The following is a 21,284-nucleotide window of genomic DNA, read 5'->3' as shown; positions in this document are numbered from 1 at the left end:
CAATATTGAATACATACATTAATTCGCAATACAAATATGATAATGATGATTATAAAAATATAATAATAAAATAAATGTTTTTGTAAATACTTGGATGTATTACAGAGTGCTGATATAATATTACAAAATATAGCAAAAAAACACAAAGCTAAAATATTATAATACTATATATTTATCAGGATTTGCTCGGTATTAAAGTAAATATCTGCATAATTAATTACTCCTTTTCAATCTGCAAAAGGATAAAATAATGTTTATTTAATTTGAAAAAATTGATTAATCTATAATTTATTTTAGAATTCATGTCTTAACATTATTATAACGCCACAGCAATATTGGGTAAATAACATTTATAATCATTATCTCATTTTTAAGTATACATATATACTAATACAAACTTCACTCTTAATATAAACCTTCCTAAACTAATTAAAAATATTGAAAACCATAGAAATGAATATTGTTACATAGGTAATTTAAGAACAATAAATATCAATCAATGAAGTCATTAAGACTCTATCCAAAGATTTAAATTATGTGTTTCAAATAAAATCAATACAGAATAATGAACATTCAATAAAAATAATCATAAAAAACTACATTAAAAAGAAAATATATCAATTTAGCTAAGTATACAGTTTTTATATTTAATAAATGTGAAACTTGTTTAACAACTTGTTAACAGTATTTATAAAATAAAAAGTGACTTACCTAAAAATGTAAACATATTTATTTATTTTTTGAAAACTTTTATTTATATTACCTAAAATATATATTTATCTATAATGAATGTTAATAGCATGTCTTTTCATACTGCCCTTATCAGCAAATCGTTTATGACACTCAGGACACTCAAATTGGGGATCAACTCCACATTCGTAAATAAGATGTCTCCTGAGACTAGATTTTTGAAATTTGCCTTTGTATGATCTGCCACACAAATTTGGACATTCAATTGGATCTATGTGTTCTGAAAAAAATCAATAATTTTCAAATTATAAATTCAATGTTATAAATATGCTACAAAATAAAGGAATCATAATATTATTAAGAAATCAGAATAGTAAATTTTAAAACTAACATTAGTTTGTATAGACCAGTGGTTCTCAAACTTGTTTTTTCGCGTACCACTGATATAGTATATTATCAATCAGTCGTGTACCACTGATGATTAAAAATATCTACAATATCAACGATTATACCTATTCAATATCTTATTTATTGATGTATTTTCCTTGAAATCTAACCTTTATTATCTGAATATTTAAAAAAACACACGACATTGTAAAATCATCGATACACCAAGAACAAGAATCGAATATTTGTTTTTAATTTTCCATCCTATCACCATGCCTACCACAGTTTGAGAACCGCTGATATAGACAACATACAGTAGGATTCACAACACCATTCTCATTTTTTCTTAAATACCTAATAAATGTATTCAAATTCTTATTTTAAACATTTTTAAGTAAGTATACAAGGATCATATTTCAAATACTTGATCAAACAAGTCTACTCTAGTCAACAAAACTACTTGTATACATTTTGATTTGTTTATGTACATCAACATTTTCAAAAATCAATCGTTTATTAATTTATAAGAAATAGGATTAGGTAGGTTTAAAAATATTTATCTAGTATTGTTACAATAGTACAAATCTACTTAAATGGTGGAAAATTCTCAGTACTTTTTGAAAGGGTATTAGTTTAATATTGGTCAATATACTTCAAAATTTAAATAGATAAATAATCAAAAGTAAATTTGAAGTTGAGCATGCTTGATAAGTTTGCCTTGTATATTTAAATTATTTTCCATTATATTTCATACATTTATATAATTGATAATTTTACATAGAGTGTACAAGCAAAATGAAGCATAATATAATAATATAGCTATATAGCCTATATTATTATTATTATATATATCTATATATCCGTATGTGAATTATGATAAACATAAATTACTTATGATACAAAAATCAATCAACATAACATGCTTAGACAAAACTATCAAAGTTCTAAAAGTACATAATGTGCAATAACAATAATTATTAGTAAATACAGCAGTCGTTTGATTATTTTAAGTTCAAGGGACAGAGTTAAAAATTTGATTTATATAAGTTTTAGATTTAGCAAGTGTTCGAATAATCGAGTGGAAAAAAATTAATTAAAATTAAAATGAAGTGAAAAATTGTACGTATGTACATACTACATATTACGTTTATTTATTATAAATACCAGTAGCGTAGAAAAGGGGGGACTGGGAGGTCAGATCCTCCCTCCCATTAGCTTTATTTTTTGTTTTAGCTTACATTATGTAGTATGCACTATAATGTAATATTTTTTCATATTGTGAATTGTAATCTATCGAGCTACTGAATTTTGACAGTTTTTTCAATAAACTGATTACTGAATACCATTATAATTTTATTTTTAATTATTTATAGCAAATTAGCAAAGTAAACAGTAATATTTATTTGGTCAAAATGGTTGATGACGATTGACGACTACGATTATGCTTAATTATAGCTTATCTTATTATTTATAGAGACAACAATAATATACAGTATATTATATATATAATATGTATGACGTATGTCTATAAAGTTATGTTTACACATTTTGAATTTTTCAATATTATAAATATTTAAAATTTATTTTTTATTAATTTTATTAGACTTTAAATAATCATGCTAAACATGAATACCATAAACATTAAACTAGGTACCTTAGAAAAAACATTTTGAGAAGGTGGGGGATTTTCCAATTTTCACCTCCCATTTAGTTGTGGTTTTATTTTTTTTGATCCCTCCCCCCTTTCAGAAATCATGTCTACGCCACTGATAAATACATATTATTATATTTTACAATTATTAAATGATATTTATTTACTATATTATTATACTTAATATATTAGAGAAATCTGTTTTTTTTTTTGTGATAAATTTCTGGCCACAATCTGGTCCATATTGTACTCTAACTTAGTGATAGCAAGATTTTGATTCGAATTATAGAGGATTATGGCATACAAATTTGAATTATAGTGTGTCCCAACGACAAACGTTTGAATTATCGAGGGGACCAGAATACATGTATTTTCTTCTAATTATAGAGTTTTTTCCAGGAGACTTTGCGTTTAGTATTACCCATTATGGATTATGACAAAACTAGACCTGAACAAATTAATTAATTACTTAACTATTACACGACTAACGGTTGTACGAATAAAAGAGTACATTAGTAGGTACGATGTTTTTTATTTTATTTTTTGGTGTTTCATTGCTCACATATGCTTACTGTGCCTAATTTGTACAGATAGCACATTTTCTAATAAAATTAGAAAAAAAAGATACCGTCTGCAAATAATGTTAATTCAGTTAATTGTTATAAAATACTTCGATATCGACTGCTAACTATACTATTTAAACACGATGATTTTAGTACGTCTTACCTTGAAGCGTTGCCCTCGGAAAACTGGCAAAACGTTTCGTCGGACTAGATGAGCGAACGTACAAGACTATTAGGCTACAAGACCTTAGACCCTCATCTGACCGAAAGTCATCCTCATCCGTATAGTTTAAGTGATTCCACACTCAGTAATATTATTAATCGTATCTTATCATAAATTTACGTACAATTGGATGGACATTTGCTCGGCGCAAATCGCAAAATACATTTAAACAAAAAATATTAATTTATCATTAAACTTATTTAGAGCAGTCGCGAGTCGTAGGAATCAACAATAACTTCTGCGGCGGCAGACCAACGATTAGTCGACTTACGAAGTAAAGAGTAACGAACTAACGACAGCAGCGTGCGCGTGCGGCGTGCCCGGTGCCGCGTGTGCCGTGTAGAAGCCACCGCAGTACCGCACCGCACCGTAATTAAACCGTATTTTACCGGCGGACGTGATAGTACCGTCGACCAGAAAGTTGCTACCGAAACCATGGTAAGTGATATACAATATTGGTATCTATCGGACGATTTGACCACAGAACAATATAGAATAGACGGTCGATCAGCTGTGCGGGTTTACGTATCCCTACGGTATGAAGTATTGGACTCTAAAAATTGCACCGTATCCGTAATCTGATAGGATGTTGGCAACGTGTATCCCTCTTTGTTACGAAATTTTAAAAACGGATACAACGCAATGGCCAGGCGGCATTAACCACCTGTCCTATATGGCTGTATATTCTGTATCCCGTAATCCGTAGTTGTAGCGTTTTCATTTGTTATTAGTATTATTACTTATTAATTTATTATTCAATTTTTTTTGTAATTAATAATTTTCATTATGGTTGTAAAGTGTCTGGTATGCCCTAACAAATATGGGCCATTATCCCAAATCAGCTTATCCCAAACTAAATTTATAATATGTTAGTTCTTTAAACCTAGTATTCTATTCTAAATTCAATATCCTGTTATTACATAAGCCATTAATTAAAGTATTTTAATATTTTTTTCATTAGAGTTATTAATTAAATACAGGGCCAGCGCTACCTTTTGCGAGGGCCTGTGCAAAACTTATTTAATTTATTTAACCAATAAGGCAATAACTATAGTTATCTATAATTTATAGACTATAGGTGTAATTAAAAACGAAAAATTATCAAAAATACATGTCCCAAATAAAACAATTTTTTTAATAATTAAATTTAATATATTAAAGAGTTAAGCTCTTCCAAAATGTTGACCCTAGTTACATCTGATGTTTAATGGTATTAAAAAATACTTTAGGGAAATATTTTTATATTTAATTATTATCAATTTTCAACTGTTCAATGATTACTTTTAAACGTATGTGTAATACGTCAACTTACATATCATATCATACGAGTAAACAGACAACTTCCAAAATATATATTAAGGTATACAAAGGTTTTGTAATTTTACCGCACCACGTTGCTTTTCAAAATATTATACATATTTAATATAATATTACTTATATTCTTGTTTTATTTTATTGCAAGATTTTTATACAAAATATATTTAAGCACGAGGTCCTGGACAAATGCCCCGTTTTGCCTCCCCCTAACGCCGGCCCTGATTAAATAATTTATTTTACATTTTAATGCTAAAACATTCAAACTTGGTAAAATTACTAAGTACTGTACAAACTACAAATATCATTTTGTGGTAATCAATGTTCAGCGGTGATATTGATATGATATATTTAATTGATAACGTATGCCACGCCCTCCCGGAGACCGTGTTCAAGGCCACAGTCACCCGATTTTGCCAATGCACAGAGTGTCGTACCCCTGATTTGACGATACGGTTTAATCACGATTTAAGATATCTTAAATCGTGGGTTTAATTAATTGTCCTATTTAGGCGTTTAACATTATACTTTTATACTGGTAGAACTAGCAGGAAATATTTTAAGCAACAAAATTATAATAATTGCAATAAAATTGTAGACGCATGCCGAGTTAAGAAAACCTAACCAACTAATAACAAACAAGAAGATCAAATTCCAATTTGGAAAATACCGGCCCAAGTGTAAGTAAAAAAAAAAAAAAAGGCATAATTTCAGTAAATTTTTATTTGATATAAGTATAATTGATAAATTGATTTGATATTAGTATAAATAATAAATTGAATGATATATTACATAGTTTTAAAATAATAAATTTAATAATATTAATATTACATTATGATAAAATAATTAAATAATTAAATAAAGTAAAGTAAATTATAAACTTTTAAATGTATATTTAGCGGTATTTTTCACGGCGTTATAATATATACCTACTACTTATAAAAGTGTCAAAGTTGACAATAGACATCTAATGTCATTAAGATTATATAGGTATGATTTGACAGCAATATGATAACCAATTTTACAAAAACGATATAATATTAATATAATATTATATATATCGAAACTCTCGTTCAGATAATTTTAAAATTATTATTTTGAAAATATCGGCTTTTTATTGGTTAATACTGGCAACCGGCTTTTTAAGTCTATGGATGTGAATTGCCGGCCGGGCCGGGAAAATACCGGCCGGTTGGCAACCCTAGTATGGATATTAGCAGGGCTACGACATTCCCTATCTTTTTATGTTAAATAAATGGGTGACCTTGGATGCCGCCAAGTGCCGCCGTGTTGGCCAAAAAGTTTTGATAAGAAATTAAACAATTTTGATTCTTGATAACAAATTAATTTATTTTCATGATTTTGTAAATATAATAATATACACAATAATTTTTGTTACATTTGAAACTTAAAAGTTAACAATTAACTTATAACAAAGAACAAACCTTAAAATTTACTTATAATGACAATTTTGTCATTTTACATTTACTATACATGTGGTTTATTGTAAACAAAAATCGGTACCAACTTCAAGGTGGAGCCTCCAGTAATTCGATCGTAACTTCAAGGCCAGCCTCCACTATGTTATCACACGGCAGAGTGTCGTTTCTTGTTTGTTCTTTGATATTAGTCATGCTATAAATAGTATCAGCTATATCCGTGGTTAATAATATTATTGATTGTTATTATATAATCGTTGATAACTTATAATAATACCACAGAATAGGTGAAATTTTATAAAATTAAAATAAAATTTCACCTATTCTGTGATAATACTACGATATTCTAAAATTAAAACAAAATAATAATAAAAATAGCACTGAAAAAAAATTGTTCCGATAGATGGCAACACTTAATTTGTTTTGGCATTGACATTGTAAGAACTGTTTAAAATTTTCATTGGCACGGCAACATTGCATTATTATTTATTGCCATTATGGCATTATTGCCAATAATTGTCAACGTCAGGCGCCATCCAATCTACAAAACGCTAATTAATACGCTTTCGTGACTTAAATAGTTTTGCTGCTATGCGACTCGTTCACCGTATTGAGTTTGTTACCAATTACCGCTTGCACCCTTCTTAGAAATTTGCCAATAGGGACTTCACAGTAAATGCGATACATTTAGTTGGGTAACTTTTCCGCGCATAAATAAATGGTAAAATCAAGAATACCTGGTAAACCTAAGGTTTATTTATTTTTAAAGGTATCATAAATTCATAACAGAGCTCAACAAATATTAATTGATGTTTTTGGTGATTTTTTTATTCATTTTACTTCTCAACTATGAATTATGTTTACAGAATCACAAGGGTAAGGTGCGATAGCGACAATAAAAAAAATAAAAATAAATGTTAAATTATTAATGCTTGCATTTACAAAATTTAATATAAACATGATAAGTATTATGTTAAATCTTGATTACTGCAGATGTATGAGCTCATATGAACATTATAAATAAATTGGTACATATATTATATTTATAATGATTTGTAGTATTTAATATACCCAAGTGTATGAAATATGGACATAAAACATTTTAAGTTAAATAAAAATATAAATTGTAAAAAGAAGGATCAACCACAATACAAATTACAGTAATTATATATTATACATAATTAATATAAAATAACCTCATTATTTTCATATACATTGTGCATATAAGCATAATGTTTCTTAAGTTCATATTTTTGTACAAAGCGTTTACAACAATAAATACATTTGAATTTTTTTGGTCCGCCACATTCGTAATTTATATGTCTGTTAAGATTTCCTTTTCTTTTTATACCTTTGTAACAACGGCCACAATTGTTTGGACAATAAACTGGATCAGGAATAATGGTGGCTAAAAAAAAAAAATTGTTATGATGTATGTGAAAAAGTATTAATTGTAAAGAGTGAATCTAAAAAATCACATTATATCAAAATTGTATGTTGTATATCATCATAAGGAAGATTAAGTATTGTATCGATTACTCAGATACCATACATACAAATTTACAATAACATATATCATACAATTATATTCCTTATTAATTGTTAATTGATAGGTATTTGATGACATTTATGTCCAGTAAAATGAAAATAAATACAATATTGTTATAAATAAAGACCATTTAATACACCAGTCATTATAGAAGCTACTACTGTAAAATAAAAATAAACCTCAAAAGTTTTTTAACCAAATATTAATTTGATGAAAGGATGTAAATATGCAATCTTAATTGCTAGCATAAGTCTTCACAAATTTGCTCAAAATAATGTTTATTAGTCAATAAAAGTTGATTGTAAACAATAACAAAACTTATAAAACTATTGTACATTTATATACAATATGCATATGCATACCCAATTTTGTTCACAATAGAGGGCTACTCAACAAGGAATAAGTGTTTGATTTACATAATAATATATGGTGAACACTTATTAATAATGAATACTACAATAAACTTAAGAATCATAATTTATATAATAATGTTATTTTTTTGAAAAATACTTTAACAAGAGTTTTATAAACATTGGCAGTTTTTAACTACAAGTGGAGTGCAACCATTGATGAATGATTTAAATTTTAAAGTTTGGTTGAGTGATAAGTCATGAAACAAGTGCCAGGACACAGTGCTGGTTTACCGGGGCAAATGGAACAAAACACATCTGTGCGTTTCTGTCCAAGACCTCGAGATGAACACAAAACACAACGGCGTCGTTTCTTTTGTCCTTTTTGGTTTTTTTCTACAATGTGTGGATAATGTAAGTTTAAGTGACTTGATATATCAATCACATTTAAGATTGCAGGACGTTTCACTAGAAAAAAACAAAAATTAGAAAAAACAATGTTCTATACCACCTATTGAAAGCAGAATTATGTACAACCATTTCCTATTTGTTTTTACCTTAATTTAGAGGGGACAAAAAGCATTAGAATATATATATATATATATATATGACCCAATATTGCAAAAATGTGACTCTATGGGTAAAAGCTTTTTAGATATTGTTGAAGCGTGTGGAAATTAAAATACCTTTGAATGGGTTGGACACAATTTTTAATTATTTAATTAAAGCCATCATTATAATAATAAGAATAAAAAATGTATATTTAATTAAAACAAAATAATAATAAATACATAGGAAAGGTAAGTATTGAAAATATTCAACTTTTTACTTATTCAACTTATTAACTATTTTTTTTATTTATATAGAGAATAATACACAATAACCAATATACACCGTGATTAAAGTATATCATCATAGAAATAAATTTAAAATAATTATTGCATCTGAAAAATTGAAAGATTTAAATAAAAATCACAGTTTTAGTAAAATGTAATAAATTTGAATAAGTTAAAATATTAACAAACATAAGTTAGGAAAATAAAATATAGGTACACTAGATAACAAAAAACAATTTTATGAAACATTAAATATTTGTTTATTCATTATTATTATTATTAATTAATCATACACATGCAAGCTTGTATATACAAAATATAAAGGTATTTGGAATGTTCAAAATAAAAGTTTTAATAAAAACATATAGGTGATCTGAATTTTATGTAAAAAAGAAATAGATTTTATACTATGCTATAACAGAACATTTAACAAAATAAAATATTAAATAGCTATTATATACTATTAATGCCATTAATAGGCATTTATTTTTAATCTACTGTAGTTTTTATAAAAATAAAAATAATTTGAATACATATAAACATCATTAAGTCATAATACAATACATTATTCTTTGTGATATTCTTTAAAACATGTATCAACACAGAGACCAGGTTGACCCGGACATGCTGCACAAAATACATGTGTTCGCTTTCGACCTCGTCCAGACAGTGCACATAATTGGCATCTTCGAAGTTTTTTTCTTCCTTTTTCGTTTCTATCTACTACACTTGGGAAATGCTCTTGTTGTTCATCAAAATATATCATGGTCCCCGAATGGATTACTATTAAAAAAAAAAAAAAAAAAAAAAAAAAAAAAAAAAAACAATAACAATAATAATAAGTATGATGTGTAGTTATTTTTATTTAAATATAATTATAACATATTAAGCAGACATTTACTATTAAATTTGTAGCGTGTTATAAAGTATACCATATATATGTGTATGGAAAAGAGGTTTAAGACCAAATCATAAAAGCATATTTAATTAAGGCCATTTCCAATTAATACATACATAATAATAATAAAAATAATTACAGATAAATTTATAAATATATGTATAAGTGAACATAAATATACATATACATGTTTTTATTATTATTTAATTGCCATAACAAAATGTAAAACTTTTTTTTTTATCATTTTAACCAAATAATATTAAGGACATATTTTATGAATAACCAGAAGATGTGTATTCATAGAAGATTTATGACGAAATCGTTTTTGACAAAGATAACATTGAAATTTTGGTTCCACTCCACATTCAAATAATAAATGCCTCTTGAGATTTTGTTTTCTGTAAGCTCCTACATAGCTATGCCCACAATCTTTCGGACAAAACATCCTATAATTTTGCACAATTTCATGATCATCTATAACATATATAACTAGTATCAATTCTACAAAAAGGTTTAGAAATACTCTATAATATTTACAATTCAAAAAAGCATTAACATTATTTAATGTATTATAATTAGTTAATATAAATCAGAATTATCTATAGTCAAAATGTAAAATAAAATAAAATTATAAAAAAAATAATAAAATAAAACTAAATATAAATTATACGTGTACCTAAATAATTCAATTATATCTAATAATAATAGTAGACTGTAAAAGTAGTAATCAACCAATAAATTATATTGAGTCCCAATTTGTCGAATATAAATTTAATGGTACTTTTAAGACAAGTTAAAATAAATTGTACTTGTAACTCTATATAAGGATTTTTATTTATCACTATTTTATAAGTAATAAGCAATTATAAATAACAACATAGCATGTATTGATAAAATGATGATGTTTTATTATTTTTAAATGATTATGAAATTATTAGATTATAATAGTTATGATCTAAATAAAATGTATTAAATTATAATTTTGTGTTTAAATAAACAATGTGTTTTCATATTTGATTTTTGACTAAATCGTTTTTGACAAAGATGACATTGAAATTGAAGTTTCACTCCACATTCGTATAATAAATGCCTCTTGAGATTGTGTTTTCGGTTAGATCCTATATAGCTATGTCCACAAGCTTTTGGACAATACAACCTATAAGTTTGCATAATTTCTTGATAACCTATAAAATATATAACTGGTATTAATTCTACAAACAAGTTTATAAATACTTCATAGTTTACTATTGAATAAAGTAATAACACTATTCAATATTATATAAATAGTTATCAGAATTATCTATAGTGAAAATGCAATAAAATAAATTATAATAACTATACAGTATACACCGTAGTAGTAAGTTTATCAAACAGTGATTTAAATTTATTTATAAATATAAATTTCTTACATAGATATAAAAAGTATTGATATGACTATGTACATATAAACTAAATAAAAATGAATTGCTTTTGTAACTTTACAAAAGATATTTGTTTATCAACAATTTCAAGTGATTCCAATGATTAAGTAATATTAGCCATAGTCTAAATATAATTTATAATTATAATAAATTTATAAATTAATAGTTTATTAAATTATTGTCCTATGTATAAGCAGATAATTCGTTTTTATAGTTGATTTATGACTGAATCGTTTTTGACAAATATAAGATTTATATTATAGTTCACGCCACATTAATATGTAATATGCTTATTGAGACTATATTTGCTGGATAATCTTCTTCTACAGCTGTGGCTCCTAAGATTTGGATAATAAATTCTATTGGATTCTGCAGTTTTATGATTATCTAAAAACACAAGTTATTTTGATTAAATAAATAAAATAAAGAAGTTACAAACAAATTTGCATTACAATGAGTCCATTAGATTTCTATGATTTAAAATAAAAATAAATTAAGACACTTTAAAAAATATATATATATATTTATTTGCAATTATTTAATTTTAATTCTTCTAATTAAACAATAAATGTATTACTTACAACATAACTTAATGTTTATAAAATATATTACATTATTTGGGTTTGTTTTTTTTTATAACAAATAAATTGAGTATTAGAGATGAGGTATGAATATGAAACAAGCTAAAAATGTTTTACCAATATACAGTACCAACATATAAAACAATCAAGTTAAAATATACAAACAACAGATTACAATAATGTGTATTGACAAATTTGTTATGACTTATAAATAATATGACGTTAATATTTATAGTTTCATAGTTGATAAATTAGAACAATTAATTACATCATAACAAAGTACTCAACATTTTAAAAACAATAATTTTTTTAGAAAATATTTTTCACATTATCATGAAATATTAAAAAATATAACTATTACTATATTTTTTTAATCATAATACATAAATCTAAAACATGCTATTTTAATTCATTTTCTAAAACAGAATATTTTTTGAAGTACTTTATTTTTTATATAATATAATAGACCGTGAAATGTAAGTATTTAATGTTTTTTTTTTTTTTTTTTTTATATAAAGAACAAGGCCTCGACAACATAGGTCATTGGCTGCGAATGATGATATTTAATGTTATAATGGGCAGAGTACCTTACAAAATTGTAGTCTACAACTATGGCCAACTAAACTTTAAATATTTATATGTAAATAATAAAATCTATGTCTGAAATTTGATTTTTATAGATCTAAATATCATGAATAATATTCTACTTTAGAATGTGAAATCAAAAATGCTTGAAAATTTAATTTTACTCCAAAATTGTTATTTTGTAACAACTTCAAATAATGTAAAATAAATATTTCAAATGAGTAAAACAAGTTTGTCTAACTGATATTAATTTTTAAGTATAATTATTTACGATTAGATTCTTTTTACATACAATTTAGTATAAAATTATAGGATTTGAATTTTCAGTTTATAATATAAAAATTTAGTGATTATTCATTTACAAATATTGAAAATATAAAGTACATATCAGTATATCACGAGCTTGTATAAACAATAAAAAACGTTTGAATTATTCATATCATATAAATAATTAAATAATATACAATATATATGTTTCAAATTTCAACATTTTTATACTTGGATATCTTTAGAAAAAATGTTTATATGACTATGAATATAATATAGTTTTACTAAAAATATTTCCTACTTATAATATGTATATATATATTGGTTTAATATTCAAAATATCTATTTTTGGATTCTGAACAGAAATAAAGGTTTTAGTTATTTACGCTATATCAATTTTTATATGGATTGTTGTAAGAATTGTCTTCAAAAATACTTATTATAGGGAAATAATTCACTAGAGCAGTGGTTCCCAAACTTGTTTCAACCGCAGCACATTATTGTTTGTTATTATAAGTCACAACAGACTTTGAATAAATATTAACTAAACATAAACATAATCATTTTATAATGTTTTTGTTTTTTTAATAATAAAAGTTCAAGTTGTTGAGGCACACCCTTTAGGAAACATTGCTCTATAGTCTCAAAGTTTCACTTAGTTCTTCTAAATATTTAAATAGAAAAGTGCCAAATGGTAATTGGATATTTAAAAAAGTACTTATCAGGGAGATAAAGAAATATTAAGGAGATTTTCTTCAATTATTGTGTGGTTCGAATTTTAGAGAAGTTCACAAAAAATTGTTAAAACCCTGTTAAAACTAACATGTACATTGTACATTTAGATGAAATTGTGATTATTTGCAAAGTAAATAGTTTCATTTTATTATTAATAGATACCTAATTATTTTAAAATACAAAACCTCCTTTTAATGAACTACTTACTTGTTTGATGATTTTTTTTAACTTTGATTTTTGACAACATAACATAATATACTGTTATTTTAAATAAACATACTGAAGCAGTGACTCAACAAATAAATGTAAATACAAGATGAGTTTCTTTCAAAAACCAATAAAATTGTTTAGTTGATTTTTGATTTACAAACATAATTACTATTAATTAAAAACACAGCCAACACAGCCAACACACACACACACATATATATATATATACAGTCTACCATTACACATTTTGCTGCTCTCAAAATTATTCAATCCGTTATTTGGGATGTCCGTTAAAGGAAGTTTCACCATATATATATATATATATATATATATATATATTTACAATGGTTGATTATAAATCATCCCAAATCAGAAATGTAGCTGATCAATGGGAAAATTACTATCACTTCAAAAATACATTTAAGACAAACATTGATCACATTTTCTATAAATCTAAAGTTTACCTACTGTTATAATACAAGTAGTATATTAATATAATAACATATTTTATAGTATACCTATACAACTTACCTACATGACTAAGCAACATATTTACAATAAAATCAAAGAAGAAGAATTTTTAAGTATTCAAACTTTGTGAACAGTACCCAAATGAGTAGATAAATAATATTTTTGTGAAAAACGTCTAAAGCAAATGTTACACATGAATTTCCGTTCTACACCACATTCATACACTAAATGACGCCGTAAAACTTTCTTTCTGTGTATACCTTTATAACTGCGACCACAATTTTTTGGACATTTGGCTGGATCATCTTTTGCAAAGAAATCCAAGTTTGCCAACCAATATCCTAAAATAACAATTAAATTATTTTAAAAGTTAGTGGATATATTTTATATGTAAAATACATACAACAAATGTGCAAACAAGCAAAAGATAACAATCAGAAGAAAAATTAATTAAAATTTTAGTACTACATCAAATACCCGATATGTAAGCTCCTACATAACTTTAAAATAATTGTGTTTTTGTTTGATTATGACTCTTTGCTGGGGGGAATCATCGTTACGTAAATTCATGTACTATATATTTATCATTCATATAATAAAAAAATAATTGCTTGAAAAAGTTTGATAATTTATTTTGACCCATATTTAATCTATTTTTTTATATTTTAAAGTTTAATATTTAGTTATATTTATACATAACTTTATTATTCTTATATTGGTGTTTTCTTATTCAGAATTCGAGGCATTAGGTATATTATGTTTTATTTGATAACTAAATAGTTAGTATATGATTCATGTGCAACTGAGAACAAGTAGTACCATGAATGTTTGTTGTGAAAAGCCTTAATGAGTTATATATAATCATTCTTCCACTGCATATTTCACATCTCTAAATATTAACTTTTAAGCATTTGTGAAAGGTATCATTGACATATTTATGGGCAGAAGGTAGTGGTAAAAAGGAAGTTTGTCCCTGCCCGAAGTATTTCTTCTTCTTCTGCTTAATACATATTTATTTTTGATTACATAATATGTTTTCGTTTGGATATCCAGCACAATTTAATATACAATTTTTCAACTGCCATTAGAACCAACTATTTTAAAATGAGGTATTATTTAATATTTCCCCTCTCCCTCACAAAAAAAAATGTTCACAGCTACATCTCACTGAATGGTATCAAATTGAAAATAATTCATATTCAGTAGTTACATGTGTTATTTGTTATTTATTGGAAATTTTAGCAACAATGGTTAAGGCGTAATCAACAAAATTATAATAATAGAACTAAAAAAGAATAATGCATACTAAGTTTAAAATTATATGTTTTTATTTAAATTATCAGTATATTTATTATTTGTTAATATTTTTTTGGACAAAAGAAATGCTTTTTAGCTGTTAATCTTAAAAATTAAGATTAAACATGATCTAAAGGTGGTACTACCTAGTTTATCAAAATTAAAAAAAATCCTACATAAATGTGTTGAAGAAATTATAAATTTATAAATTTTTGGTTTTAATTGAACTCCACTTTGAATTTAATGATGCATTGTATTATAGTACAAATCAATGCCTAGAGACTCATAACTACTCATTTTTAGTTACTTACTATTGGATTTTCAAATGGACCAATAAGATTAAACATGACAAGTAAAATTTATTTTGCTATTAATACTATGGACTATTGTCATGTTACTTAAAAACATTACTAATTGAATACTTCAATAAACATTAATGGTCCAACCATGGGCCACTAAATTTTGTTTAAGTAACAAACAGTCTACTATTTAATTGTTGAATTACTGATTTTTGATATAATCAATTAATGTTATATGGTATAAATAATTATAGTTATAATTTATAAAAAAAACATAATAATTGTAGTATTTGTGTATATTACATTTATATAAACATAAATAATTGTTTAGTTACTTTTAAATTAAAACTTGGTGGCAATGGTTATATGTACATAATATAGACAGTAAAATTGTTATTTATTATATTCTATACATATGAAATATGAGTATTATTAAAAACGATATTAATGTAATTTTAATTAGAATAATACATCATAAATCAAAATATTAGATGAAAAATGAAAACAATTAACAATTTTAACATTGCCATACCTACATCAAACATTTTATCATACAATTAATTTCAAAGAACAAAATACAGTTTTAACAATATTGATATTGTATTGCTATGGATGATTTTATTTGATTACCTTCATGTACTTTATTTTTTTTGATTTATCATGAACGTTCACTTGAAGACTGAAGTGGATTAATTTTTAATAGAACATAAAAATGTCATTGCTTATAATTGTTTGTATGATTGATTGTATACATCTTCATATCTTTTGTAGGTACTAAACAAAAATAATACAGATATATTGATAAAAATAAGTAAATTATGAAGTAAGATGTACACTATTACTAATAAAATTAATATAAAAATTGTATTTTTTGTAGAAATTGTAAAATAATTGTAATACAGATTCTAGTATTCTTAAGATTATGCTGATTTATAGTCGTGGCTTACTTAAAAAATGATCTAAATTAACTTATCCCTACAAAAAAATCACATGATATTCATGAAAATTGTTTTAAAAATAACTTTAATAGTACTTTTGGTTTTATTTAATAATATTATAGGTAATATCTACGAAAAAAAAAATTGTATTTACAAAATTTAGTTTAACATTAATAAAATATGACAGTAAATTATCTATGAAACGTGTACAGTTTATTTTAATTTTAGTATGTTATATAGTTATACTATTACTAAAACATATTAGTTAAAACTTCAACAAACAAAATGTATGATATTAACAAATATATAATACTTATTATTAATGTCAACTAACTAAATTTTTATCCAATAACAATAACAAATATATAATAATGAGTATCTTATTAAAACACAAATTATTATATTGTAAATACTTTCTAAATGACTAATCCTGTTTGGTATATACTGGGTATAAAACACTCACTGGCTAATTTGTTATCATCACAATTTATGAAATACTTCTGTAATTCTGTGCTCCAACTTAAAAGGTTAAAATATTTAGGACATATGGAATGACTGCTATGAATGGTGTAAAATTAATGTCACAAAAATGTTTGGTGTACCGAAAATGCATGTACTTTCATATTTGATTTTCTTGTAAAACGTTTTGAACAAATGGGACACTTGAACTTAGATGGCACACCACATTCGTAGACCATATGCCTGCGTAACAGTTTTTTTCGGTTAATTCCTCTGTAGAAGTGACCACAACCGTTTGGACAAATTGCTGGATCTGGCGTTGCACACCAGTCTAATAACACATTAGTTATTTTACCTGTTCAGAGCACACATTAATGTAGATAAAAAAATAATATGGATTACTCTTCTATATTTGAAAAAAATGTTTTGTTTTTTTACTAAAAGTTTTTATTTTAAATAAAACAAAACAAACACAATCAATACTTTATATATATATATATATATAAAAATAATAATAATAATAATAATAATGAAGATCATAAAGAACGGAAGAAATAAAGCAAGTATATATAACAATTATAGATAGTAGTAGTATATTTAATTTAAATTGTATAGTATTTGAAACTATGAAAATGGTTCATTGCTTAAAGTAATACAATAATTATAAACATGGATAATCTCTTCATGGAAATTGAATACAAACATATTATACAATGATTTCAATTTTCATATATATTTTAATCATAAAATACCGTCATTCAACACATATTGTCTTTTATATTTTAAGCCAAAGTCAATATGTAATTAATTTAACAAATTATTCCATGAATTCCTATTTTATGATTTCTTAAACTTGAATTCCTGGTGAAATATTTTTTACACAATGCGCATTGAAACTGTGGATGGACACCGCACTCATACATCAAATGTCTTTTTAAAAGTTGTTGGCGATAAAAGCCTTTATATAATTGACCACAATTATTAGGGCATACAGCATAGCATAACAAAGTATTTCCTAAATAAAATAAAATATGACAATTTAGTAATAGCTTAAAATCTTTGTAATACTAACTATTAAAATATATAATTACTGATAACTTATTAGTTAATGTGTTAAATGATTAAGTAAATTAAAAAGCCATACTTTTTAAAGTTTTAATTACAGCAGAGTCTCGATAACTCGAATTTCAAGGGAGGTAAAAATTAATTTGACTTATGTGTTTATTGAGTTACACAACTTGAATTTGTTTTTTAAATACAAACTAATTTGAGTTACATATTATTATATGTTTAGTTATTGTTTATTTATTAACTACAGTTACAATTAAAAGATAACATTTTAAAACTCATTTCCTATAAAATATGTATTACTTAATAGTGATTTAATTTTATCTGTGCCAATCATATTTGATCCTAAAAGAATTATAATTCTTTTTTCTTTACTGGTTTTCCCTTTTGAAGAATTCTCTGCTTTTAAAACAAATGTTTGATTCTAATGATAAAATTTAAAATATGACTGAGTTATCTATGCTCAACTATTTTTAAATATAAGTTATTGAGACTCGACTGGGAATAAAAATGTTTAGTATAACAAATTTAGGGGAGTGAATTGCATGTACTTATAAATTCTGAAACTTTAAATATTATGTAAGTTACAGATTTTTTATAGATTTATGTTACAAATGATTAGATAAAGTAGTTTGTTCCCTTTTTATATTAGTATTTACAATGAACAACAATTTACTGATTCATTAACAGTGGCGGCGCTAGGCGTGGGCGGTGTGGGCCATTGCCCACGGCCTCACACCTCAAAGGGCCTCGCGTTCCATAGAGCTTTATAATTAACCATAGAGAAATATGACAGAAGTTAAAAAATTTTTAAAAGGGCCTCTTTAAGTCTACTTCGCCCACATGTAACTTTTACCTCGCCACGCCACTGTTCATTAAAAACCAAAATTTAAAGCTATTAACACAAAACAGATTAGCAAAAAATACTAATAATAATGGCGTTTGTAACACTAAGTAATTGAAATAATATTTGATTATTCAATAACACAATTTATTTTAAACAAACAGTTATGCAAAACATGTTATACTAACAATTATCTTAATTAAATATTATAGCTTTATTTAAAAGTATGAGTATGTACTAGTTAATTATTATTTAATTTTTTTACGGCATATTTTGAACACATTTCTGAAATACTGAAATTACTTTGGATTATTATTTTAAATAAGAATTGTGATTAAAAGTATTGTAACACAGTAAAATATATCAAGACAAATTAAATACTAATATAAATTATCATTTGGTACCAGTTAAATGTTGTATTATAAACATTTTTAATACGACACACATATGCTAAACAATCATTTTATGTATTCTAATTAAATGATTTTAATTGAGGAATTCTAGAAAAATGCTTGAAACATATGCTGCATTGAAATTTTGGTATAACACCACATTCATGAGAAATCTGAGATGACGCTTTCTATAAGGACCTTTATACAATTTATGACATTTAGCAGGATCAAGTTGTGTTGTCCAATCAAGCTGAGTTAACCAATTGCAAGACAAATCTAAAATAAAAGAATCAAAACATTTTAAATTGGCATATATTTTAATTGAATATTGTAAAATGCGTTAATTAGATAAGTTATTATGCATGTGTATAAATATATTCCACAAGACTAACAATTATTAGTGCTAATTCAATACACATTCAATTATGTCACTTTTCTAAAAATAATTTACAGAATAGTAGAACAGTGTAAAATGTAAATTATATATTTTATAATATTTTTGACATCATACGAATATATATTATCGTACTTACCAGACACACTGAAACACATTTTAATATTAAATAAGTATTTTTTCTAAATCCAGTTTTAACTGATCAGTACTAGCAAAACATAACATAAAATGTATTGAAATTTCAGTTTAACATCAGATTGTTACACTCATTGTTGTGCAAGATAAATTTGATTGTTAAAATTGAAATGAGCGTCAATTATAAAAATTATATTTCATGCGTAGCACTTACAAGCAGGTTCTAAAAGTCTACTAATGTTTGTTGGTAATGGCCATTTAATAAATTGATATTTTAAAATAATTAGCTTTTGTGGAACAATCAGTATAATAATTGGTAAGTTATCAACAAACCACCAACATGAGAATATATATTAATTAATTAAATAATAATACATTTTTATTTTTATTCATTATATTTACAGATAGCCATTATATACTCTCAAATGTATTTAATATATTTTTTTTAATTACAAAAATTAATATTTTAGATAAAAATCCAGCATTTAAATGATTTTGAAGTAAAATAATTAAATACATTTTATTGTATTAATTAATAATTTTATGTATTCTCATCAAATGAAATTTTAAGTGATGATTTCTAGAAAAACGCTTGTCACATAATCTGCATTGAAATTTTGGTATAACACCGCATTCATACACCAAATGTTGTCTGAGGTTATGCTTTCTATGAGGACCTTTATAAAATTTACCACATTTGTTTGGGCATTTAGCTGGATCTATTTGTGCTATCCAATTAAGTTGATGTAACCAACCATGAGACACTTCTAAAAAAAAAAAAAGCATATTATTGTTAAGTATGATATACATTTGAATATTTAATTTGTAAAATGCATAAATCATATAAATTAAAATACAATTATATACAATTGTTTTCCAAAAAACTAGCAATTGTTAGAGCTAATGTAAAACAAATTCAATCATTTTAACCATATTAAAATAAATATTTCATGAAGAACTCTCGGTATAATCGGTAAGTTACCATTAAAATAACAAAAGAGTAAATTATATTGTTATACATTTTTATTTTTATTTTTTTAAGATTGACTTAATATAAACTTCCAAATGTATTCAGTGTATTTTATAATATTATTATAAGCACTTAAAAACTTAACATTCATAAAATATTTTTTTAAGTAACTAAATTATGTACTTTGATTTTTAAATTTTATGTAGATTACCTAGCAGGAATACCTAGTAGTGAATCAAAAGTAATTCAAGGAAAAGGATAAATTATTTATAAGTATAAACATATAAATGTCCAATGAAAAGTTATGATATGTTATGCA

General features: G+C 24.8%; 1 protein-coding gene, 1 long non-coding RNA gene and 1 pseudogene across 3 annotated transcripts; all 3 read right to left on the bottom strand.

Moving 5' to 3' along the window:
* Positions 1-260: 260 nt before the first annotated feature.
* On the bottom strand, positions 261-3,951 carry LOC149055331 (uncharacterized). The gene is made up of 3 exons (XM_089229542.1): positions 3,786-3,951; positions 3,455-3,595; positions 261-970 (listed from the first exon to the last, which is right to left on the bottom strand). The coding sequence occupies exons 1-3, from the start codon at positions 3,949-3,951 to the stop codon at positions 777-779; spliced, it is 501 nt and encodes a 166-aa protein (XP_089085668.1). The 3' UTR covers positions 261-776.
* A 6,246-nt stretch (positions 3,952-10,197) lies between these two features.
* Positions 10,198-17,517, bottom strand: LOC149055330 (uncharacterized; annotated as a pseudogene). The gene is made up of 6 exons (XR_016191987.1): positions 17,167-17,517; positions 16,396-16,539; positions 14,431-14,511; positions 11,600-11,708; positions 10,892-11,081; positions 10,198-10,375 (listed from the first exon to the last, which is right to left on the bottom strand). The product of XR_016191987.1 is annotated as an uncharacterized LOC149055330 (transcript).
* Positions 17,518-18,183: 666 nt separating this feature from the next.
* LOC149055329 (uncharacterized) lies at positions 18,184-20,758 on the bottom strand. The gene is made up of 2 exons (XR_016191986.1): positions 20,000-20,758; positions 18,184-19,742 (listed from the first exon to the last, which is right to left on the bottom strand). It is a non-coding gene; the product is annotated as an uncharacterized LOC149055329 (long non-coding RNA).
* Positions 20,759-21,284: the final 526 nt, after the last annotated feature.

The sequence above is a fragment of the Diuraphis noxia genome, unplaced genomic scaffold (genome assembly GCF_037042655.1).
Source record: "Diuraphis noxia isolate RWA-SAM2 unplaced genomic scaffold, SU_Dnox_SAM2 contig0005, whole genome shotgun sequence".
In the NCBI taxonomy this organism is placed as follows: domain Eukaryota; kingdom Metazoa; phylum Arthropoda; class Insecta; order Hemiptera; family Aphididae; genus Diuraphis; species Diuraphis noxia.
This window is presented reverse-complemented; position numbering and strand designations above follow the sequence as displayed.

Excerpts from the sequence above, each read along its gene's own strand:
- LOC149055331 (XM_089229542.1), bottom strand. The coding sequence starts at position 3,951 with ATGGTTTCGGTAGCAACTTTCTGGTCGACGGTACTATCACGTCCGCCG. Across the intron at positions 3,596-3,785 it reads AGTTCGTTACTCTTTACTTC|TGTGGAATCACTTAAACTAT; the intron begins GTAAGTCGACTA and ends AATATTACTGAG. Across the intron at positions 971-3,454 it reads TCCGAGGGCAACGCTTCAAG|AACACATAGATCCAATTGAA; the intron begins GTAAGACGTACT and ends GATTTTTTTCAG.